General features: G+C 40.6%; 1 protein-coding gene across 1 annotated transcript; it reads right to left on the minus strand.

Moving 5' to 3' along the window:
- Window positions 1–115: 115 nt before the first annotated feature.
- Window positions 116–7,252, minus strand: gpr17 (G protein-coupled receptor 17). The gene is made up of 2 exons (XM_082523780.1): window positions 7,033–7,252; window positions 116–4,573 (listed from the first exon to the last, which is right to left on the minus strand). The coding sequence occupies exon 2, from the start codon at window positions 4,563–4,565 to the stop codon at window positions 3,555–3,557; it is 1,011 nt and encodes a 336-aa protein (XP_082379906.1). The 5' UTR covers window positions 4,566–4,573; window positions 7,033–7,252; the 3' UTR covers window positions 116–3,554.
- Window positions 7,253–9,396: the final 2,144 nt, after the last annotated feature.

Consider the following 9,396-nt stretch of genomic DNA (forward strand, 5'->3'; position numbering starts at 1 on the left):
ACCTCTTTGGTTTACTTGTTCATGTGAACTTTCAGAAAATAATGAAGTTATACGTAAAAAATTGAGCTACAAGAAGTGAAAAGAGGAAGTAAGAAAGAAAACATGACCATGATGATTTTTAGTAGTTACAGGAAGGGAATTTACTGGATATATTTACTTTAAAACCCACACAGTAAAAAAAGAAAAAAGAAGATAAGGACCTTGATTTGTTTTTCAAACATGATCATTTTGTTCTTTGATAAAAATAAACCAAGGTGCATCATATTCAGCCTGCATACTGCTATTCTTTAAACCACAGATGAACCAAAGGGAGCTCGGGGGTTTTCTACAATATATACATTCAGGAAATACAAGTTAAAGTAGTTGCCATGTTCATGTGATGGACAGGAAGTCTTGCAGAAATAAGGGGAGGAAAATGAGCTGCTCACAAACCACAACATGTCACATGATATGAAAAGAGAACTACATGGTGACAAGTCACTGCTGCCTTCTGTCCCCGCACTTGAAATAGTTTTACCACTTTCACGGCGAACACGTCAACGCCACAGACGCGAAGGACGTGAAATCATACTTTTGCTTTCGGGAGACAGCAGCAGACATGTTGAGTTTCTGCAGTTTTTATGTGAGGGACTGGACATGTCACACAAATGGTGCATTTTTGCTGCAGTGAATTACACAATCATTCGCACATTAAAGTCAGAGCATATTTTTAACATGTTGCATTTTATCAAACTGTAGATAGAACAATAGTTATTAGTTTGTCAAGTAACAGTGCAACAGAAATGCGTAGCATCATAGAAGAGTTAAGAAACTGAAAACCCAAAAATATTTTCACAGTGGAGATTTGTCAATCACATTTAACATATACAGTGACTCATGTCAGGAATTTATAAAAAGCTGTGACTGTGTCCACGTCATTCCTAGCTGAGCTGGAGAAACATAAATACAGGAATTTTTGCATCTATGAAAATGTGATAGCAGGGAAATATCCAACAGCAGTATAATAATGGGCACATTTACACAGTCCACTCTCAATAAAATTGTCACTCCATTGTAGAGTAAATCTGGACTTAATCCAAAGGGCTACAGCCTTAATAGTATCTCTGTGAAGAACAGCGTTGCCTTGAGCTAAATATTAATACTGGCATGCTAACACACAGCTGGAATATGAAGCAAGCAAAGTTTCAAAGTTTGCAGTTCCGCTAGTGACCACATGAGGATCTAAAAGTGTCATTCCCCCATAAAGATCTGCCTTAAAATGTTACTTTACAGTAACTTTAAGTGAACATACGTACAGCATACTACTCCATGCTATTCCTTCTTAATAATAAGTCAGGGGGGACTTTCTTATAACTTCTACTTCTGGTTTTTGGAATCAGAGGTGATTTTCTTAGGTCAGTCATACCAGAGTAAAAGTAGGTTGGAATATTCAGCAGCTCATGACTGACCCAGCAGCAACTGATTGAAAGTATCTGCATCAACAACTTTGGATTGCAAGGCAATCGCAGTTTGTTTTTCTGAGACAATTTCTCTGTGACACATCTTTTTTTTTTTACAATACAAGATTCAACTGAACTGCTTCTACTTTGGTTCTATTCTTATATAAATTGTGGTTGCATGTTACAGTTAAATCACCATCCTGTAGAAACTACATCACTGTTTGTGGTGGGTTTTCTGAATTCTGAATGCAAGTAGGTAATGTGAATTTCTGTTTGTGCAGTCAAACACACGTGCCATTTTACAACAAACAGATTGCTGACTCGACCTCATTCACTTGCAAACTGTTAGCAAACTGATGTCATCTTAATGCACTAAAATTGCCTTGAAAATGGCAACTGACTGCAACCATTTCAAAGGCAACAGCACCATGCCAATGACTTTGTTCATTAACTTGACTGTAGCATAATACTGGTGATAGGAGTCACTCATCTGAACTTCTGGACTGTGTTCTTTCTTGTTGTTCTTGCTTTTTTTTAAGTCTGTTACTTAATTAACACCAATAAGCACTTTTCTGTGCTTGTGGATTTCACCCATACAATTTATGGATGCAGCAAACCAACTTAGCACTTCAACTTCACCTCACACAACAGCAGCCACAGTGCTAATGGTGAGTCTTCAAAATGTGGAGTCTAGAAGCTGGTGAGTGCCTTAGTGGGTATGTCCACCAGCATGCTAACATACAGTGCTAATATTTGAAAGGTATAATGCTTACCTTACCTGTAATGCTTACCCTGTTTAACTTCCTGATTTGGTGCATTAGCATGCTAGCAATGCTAATTAGCATAAACATTTTCCAGATATTTGGCCTGAAACTAAAAATTCAAACAAATGAAAATTTAACTGGATGTTTGTACTTTAGGAGACAACACATGATCACACGAGTTTTTAAAATTCTCACATGGATCGCATCACATTTCACTTATAGTGTTAAACTATGTGCACGCACATTTGATTATCCACAAAGTAAGGACAACCTATGTCACCTTAGATGAAAAAAAAACAACAATATTATCAACTGTGACTGATGCATATTCATCACATTTGGCTTACAGTATAAAAAAACAATAGAAAATATACACTGAAAGTTTACTATGTAAATAATGAATTGCTGTTTTGGATTTCCAACAAGCAGTAGGCGGAACAATTAGTACTCAAGTTTAACCCCCATTAAGTATTATATATGACAGCAGAAGCAATTAAAAACTTTGCATCATTAGTTTTTTGCTTCATCTCCGGAACAAGTGAGTTGTTATGTTGCAACAAACCTTTTCTAAAGATTATTATTAAAACCGTCAGTTGTCAAAAATTATAGCCAAACAAATTCAAATAGCTTAGCTTTTGTACAGAGAGTCCCACATTAGCAGGTATTGGGCACAGTTCTGACTGGTTTGAGAGTTGGTTTCTAACATGGACCCAAAAAACTTTTAATGGAAACGACAAGAAGCTTAAACAGAACATCAAAGGCGTCACTAACCAGTACAAATTGTCTGTCTTATGAAATCAGATCTACTACAGTAAAAAACAGGGGATCTGCTGAGCTGAAAGCAAGCCAACAGTACATTTTGAAAACTCATCAAATGTCATATTTACTTCTAATTGCAGTAATTTTGCTTTTCAACATTCTCCATTGCGTTAAATTGTTAAAGAAGAATGAGATTTACTCGAGTCTTGTGTGTGTGGGAGTTATTTTGAAGCATTATCTTCATCAACTTTAATTCCAGTGGTCACCAAGATAAACAGTCTGTGCAGAATCAGAAGTTATAACTGATTTAAAAAAGTTTGCTGACTTTGCCCCAAATTTAGGTTTTAAAGATCTTTGTTCCTCTCCTGGAAGTTAAACTTCTACCACCGTCTTTGCTGCTGAATTCAGGATTCTTTGAGTGTCAAAGTGATGTCAGTTTAATTCTCTAAGGATTTGGTGGGAATGGTGTGGGGATGACACTAGAATTGGTTCTCAAACAGCCTTTGGAAACAGCATCAATCAAAGTATCATCAACCTGAAGCTGCTTGTGATGGAAAAGTTTGCACAGGTGTCTGAGTCTAGCTGCTTTTCCTCAGAACTCAGATTTGGCACTCACAGAGCTCTCATGTGTTCCCTTTAACTCTCCGCTGGTGGCCCCTGACATCCCGCCATTATCTTTACAAAACAATCGCCGCAGTGTGCCGCGGAATTTCTCCGCCCCAAACAGGTAGACCAGCGGGTCCATAGCACCATTCAGGCAGGTGAGGGAGGAGGTGAGGCGGTTGGCCAGGCTCAGGCCTCTGCGTGTCTGGCATGAGACGTCTGGGTGGCTGTAGCCCAGGATGAAGGTGGCCCTACTCATATGATAAGGCAGAAAACAGACCACGTAGATGAGCATAACCAGGCCAATGGTGCGCAGGGCCCTTAGCTTGAGCGCCGGCTCCAACCTGGAGCCGCGATGCAAGCTGTGAATGATGAGGAGGTAACAGGAAAGAGTGGCGAGGAAAGGCGGCATGAAGGCGACGGCCAGCGAGATCAGAGCGTTGCGTGAGGCCTTCTCCCTGTATAGCTGCAAACACACCGTCATGTTGTCCACCTGTGCAGTCTGATGGGTGACAAGCAGCGGTGCCATGGAGACAGTAACTAGGACCCAAAGAGAGAAGCTGATGATCTGAGCATAGCGAGCGCGACGAATCTTCAGTGACCTCACAGCGTGAACCACAGCCAAGTATCGATCCCCTGCTACACAGGCCAGGAAGTACAGGCTGGCATACATGTTGACATAAAACAAAAAACCCACCACCCGGCAGGGCACCTCGCCCAGGGGCCAGTGGCCTCCTGTAAAGTGGTAGGTGGCCCTGAGCGGGAGGATGATGACGTACGATAAGTCTGCCACAGCCAGATGAATCAGGAAGACGTTAGCTGGAGAAGAAACGCCACGCTGGTGAGAGAAAATCCAGAGAGCCAAACTGTTACCGCTCAGCGCCAGAACAAAAACCACGAGGTAGAACCATCCAAACAGCTGGTTCTCGATCGTGGTCTCCAACACTACACAGCTCTCTGATGACTGATTGGATGGCAGATGCATTGTAGCAGACTCCATTTTGGTGACTGTGGAGACAGAAAATATTATAATTATCATTACCTTTAAACCATTTCTGTAGTATAAGCAGAAGTGCATATATTCAGGACAGTTACGACGGGTCTAATTTTGCGCTGCAGGCTGCAGGGGTGGTCAGATTTCTGACCTGAATTTGAGTACTTTTGATTTTTTTTTTTAAGTTTATACACACACATACACACACACACACAAGACAGCAAAAACAGTCCCAGTAGACTGCATATTCTTTAGATCTTACAATCACCTCTTCCTTAGAAAACCCACCCACTGCTCCATCCAACCCCGCCAAGCTCCAACTGTTCACTCTTTGTATTTTTTGCTCTCTTTTCCCTGTTGCTTTAGCTCACTCTCTACACAGAAACATCACCGGGGCGTGAACAGCAAAGTCTGACTTTAATTAATTTAAGGCAAGGCTTCCTTCACTTTGGTATTTCTATTGGATCCAAAACCAACATTTCTACCGTGTTTAGCTGGGGCTGAACTGTCAACCCACACAAAAGATGTTTCTGTAGCTGATGGAAGGTTCCCAAATGCAAAAAACCCTCCTTAAATTCAGCAAGCCTGTTTGTGAGAGAGTTCACTTTAGAAGCTAAATACATGAAAGGAAGATTTGGAAAGTGAAACAGACTCTGTTTGGTACACCTGTTCAACTGCTCATTAATGCAGTTATCAAATCAACAAATCACATGGCAGGAGCTCAGTGCATTTAGACATGTAGACGTGGTGAAGACAGCCTGTTGAAGTTCAAACTCAGCATCAGAATGGAGGAAGAAAGGTCATTTAAGTGACTTTGATTGGTTGTTGGAGCCTGATGGGATAGACTGAGTATCTCAACTGGTGATCTACTGGGATTTTCCTTCACAAAGGGTTTACAGAGGATGGTCCGAAACACGGAAAATATCCAGTGAGGAGCGTGTTGATGTCAGAGGTCGACATCAACATACAGTTCATACAGACTCACTAAAATCAGACATTAGAAAATTGGAAAACTTTGCTTGGTCTTCCACGTATCAACGGTTCAGGCTGCTGCTGGTGCTGTAACATTGTGGGGAATATTTCCTTGACACACTTTGGGCCTCTTAGTCCCAACTGAGAATCATTTAACCACCACAGCCTGTCTGAGTATTGTTGCTGACCATGCCATACCTTTATGACCACAGTGTGCCATCTTCAGATGGGATAACACAATGTCACAAAGCTCACATCATCTCAAACTGGTTTCTTGAACATGACAGTGATCTCAGTCCAACAGTACAACTTTGGGATGTGATGGAATGGGAGATCATAGAGGCAACTGACAAATCTACAGCAACTGTTTGATGCTGTCATGTCAATATGAACTAAAATCTTTGAGGAGTTTCCAGCACCTTGTTGAATCTATGCCATGAAAAATGAAGGCACTTCTGGAGGCAAAGGGTAGACCTACCTGGTACCATCATGGTGTATCTAATAAAATGATTTCTGCACATGATAGCAAAGAATAAGATATACATTTAAAGATATATGTTTGTTTCCTATTACTTCAAAATAAGAACTTTCTAGACTTGTATATGGAAAAGATCCATATCCAAAGACTATCAATAACATTTCCTGATTGTTTCTGTGTTCTCTTTATGTTTTAGTGCTCATACAGTTATTTTTAGCTCAAAGATATTTTTTAAAAATAGCATAGAATAGAATAGAATTCAACTTTATTGTCATTGCACATGCACAGGTACAGGGCAACGAAATGCAGTTTGCATCCATCCAGAAGTGCTTTAGTGATATAGATATATTACAATATATATTAGCAATAATATAGATATGTGAGCTTATGTGCTTAAACAATGCAGAATAACCACAATGACTCACACACACAAAAAAAACCTGACTGGGCTAAATTTCACTCCCTGACTTTTGGCCCTTTAAGAAGCAGCGTGGCTCTTTTCAGTGGGTGTTGTGGGACCCACATGCCAGGGCATTTCTCAGCCAGGGCTCAGAGTCAGAGCTTTCAGTCCCCCTGAAGAAAGAGAACTGCAGTCCCAGCAGGGATAACAAACCAGAAACGGAGCAGCTGAATGGAAAATCTTCCATAAATGCAGATAATCCTGGAGAGAGACAAAGCTGAAATACGCCTTCATCACGGCGATCTGGATAAGCAGATCTGTGCAGTGAAGAGGAGACTGAGCATCCTGGTATTGGTCCTTTACACACAGCGCTTATGGAAAAGCTGCAGCAGCTGTAATGTGTGAAATCTTCCATTGTCTAATGTGAAACAGGATTAAATGAGCCCACTTCATAGTAAGCAATGATAGAAATTTGTTGAAACAGTGCAATCAGTAAAAGATTGAGCTGTTTGGGTTTGCATGAGCAAAGTGAGAAATTTACAGAAAGGTTTATTTAGTAAATCAACGGCAGAGGCAAGTATTTAGTTTAAGTTATAAAGGAACAAATAATAAAGAGGACTTACTGGACGGGCACTCCTAAAAAGAAAAGTTTTGCTGCTGGAAGACAAAGAGGAGATGATCAGTGCAGGAGCAGGGAGCTGTACGTGAAGACAGCTAGTTCGTCTGCCGCTGTGTGGAAAAACTGGCGCTCTGACATGAGGAATGCTGTCCTATAACCCCCCTATCTCTCTCTCAAGATGTTCTCGGGAATGAGACTGTAGCTCTTTTTGTGTCTCAACAAATTTGATAACAGAAAGGGAGTCCCAATGGGAGCCTTTCGTTTGAACCCTGACCCCACCCTTTCTTTCTCCATCCCCTTCTTTTCAGAGAGCCACTTGTGCGCTTCACAATAGGCTGAGTCAGAATGAGCGGCGCATTTCAGCAGCGGAAAGAAGAATGGCATGCCTCAGTCGCAATGAGTTTTGGGGGTATGGCTCCATGGTAACCAAGGCTAGTTGTGCATTAAGTGCCTTTACCATGAACTCCCAGCCTCCCACTGACAGATAGAAGATGGACTGTGTTGTTAATTGTGTTGTTAAAAGTTTATGACTGAAGTCTCCGAGATGATCTTTTGTACATGGCCTGCTCTGTTTTGGAGGGGGCCCCAAGCCCTCACTATAGGAGAGCCAGAGAAAAACAAGCCTTGAGAGGGGGGTGCTTGGAGGAAACAGAGGCCCTTGTTGCTGTCTTGCCTCCTGGGGGCATCTTGAATTGGAATGCCCAAAATAATCAGTCGCATAGCCATCGGACAGATGTGGAGAGGGGACCCACTGACCAAGGGGAGATAATATTTCTTTCATACATGAACTTCACAGCTGTGTTTCAGACACATTGGCCCTTCTTCTCCTCTATATCATCGATATGCAAATGGTATTCTGTAGACTTGAATGAAACCACTATCTGCAGACTGTGGAGAAGCTTTGACATCACTACTCTGTTAATCTACTGCCAATTGCTAATTGGGACAGCCCCCCGCTTTTGTTCGGCTTCTCCACTTTGTCTGTTATTCGTCTTGTTACCCCGAAGCAAAAACATCCCCTTGTGCAAGAGCACAGCATCATAAATTTATCATTCTTCTTACTGCTGGGAGGGTTTAGTCAATAAAACGTGCTTTTTTCTTGCTGATGAAAGAGTTTAATAAAAACAGAGATGCTTTCATTTTAAAGGATAATTCCGTCATTGTATGTAGCTGTGGACAGCCTCCCACAAGTAAACAAACATCTAAGTTTATCAGTTAGACATGACAAATGAAAACAGAAATACATTCAGGCCGATTTAAAACATTTTAAAAGCATCAGTACCAACTTTTTTCATTTGAAGTTAATCAACTCAAGAACAAAAGTAACCTCAAACTAGAAAAATTTGCATTTCCTGCGAAAATGCTGTGTGGATGCCTTAACGCGTAAGATGTCTGCTGAAAAAAGCTGAAAAAGTTGAAATTTAAAAAAACAAAAAAAAAAAAAAAAAAACAAAACATTGCCCTGAGCAGGATTTGAACCTGGCCCTTCTGGTCTCATGGCGGCAACTCATCTCACTGAGCCAAATTGATTCTCACAAAGAAGCGGTGGAGAGACTGACAATTGTGCTGAAATGAGCAGAAGCTGCTGAGAATTGTGCTGATAAGAGGTGAAAAGGCTGAAAATTTTTCAGAAGAGGTGAATAAGCAGGATTTTGGCAGAAAAGAGGTGAAAATTCTGCTAAAAAGAGTTCAATCAGCAGAATTTCTGCTGAAAAGAGTTTTTTCTGAAAACAGCAGAAAAAACTGAAAATTTTGCTGAAAAGAGTTCAATCAGCAGAATTCTGCTGAAAAGAGGTTTCTGCTGAAAACAGCTGAAAAAGCTGGTATTTGTGCTGAAAAGAGTTTAAAAAGTCTAACTGTTAACTGAAAGAAATGTTGACTGGATTTGAACCCGGGCCTCCCAGTCTGAGAACGGATGCTCATCTCACTGACCTAAAACACAGGTCAACCCGGCAATGAAAATCAGTGAGCCCACTGATAATATGGCAGAAATGGGCAAAAAATATTGCAAAAAAAATTCAATATCTCAAAAAGTATAGAAGTTATGAGCACCAAAAGTCATAGCACCCATTAGCAGAAAGAGCAGAATTTTTAAAGATTTGAACGGAGAAAATTGGCTGAAAACTGAGGGCATCCACACAATAATCGAATGTGTATTTGAACTAACTTTAAACCTATATTGAATTCAATTCAATTCAGTTTTATTTATACAACGCCAAATCACAACAACCGTCACCTCAGTGCACTTTATATTGTAAGGTAAAGACGCTGCAATAATACAGTGAACGTATTAGCTTTGCTATTCATCCATCCATTTGCTATTCATCCATCAAACATTTAGCTGCTCCTTTTTTTTTTACAGCTATCC

The sequence above is a fragment of the Aulonocara stuartgranti genome (assembly GCF_965226115.1).
Source record: "Aulonocara stuartgranti genome assembly, chromosome: 23".
NCBI classification, from domain to species: Eukaryota; Metazoa; Chordata; class Actinopteri; order Cichliformes; family Cichlidae; genus Aulonocara; species Aulonocara stuartgranti.

What these genes read in the sequence shown, in the direction of transcription:
- gpr17 (XM_082523780.1), bottom strand. Translation starts at nt 4,565, where the DNA reads ATGGAGTCTGCTACAATGCATCTGCCATCCAATCAGTCATCAGAGAGC.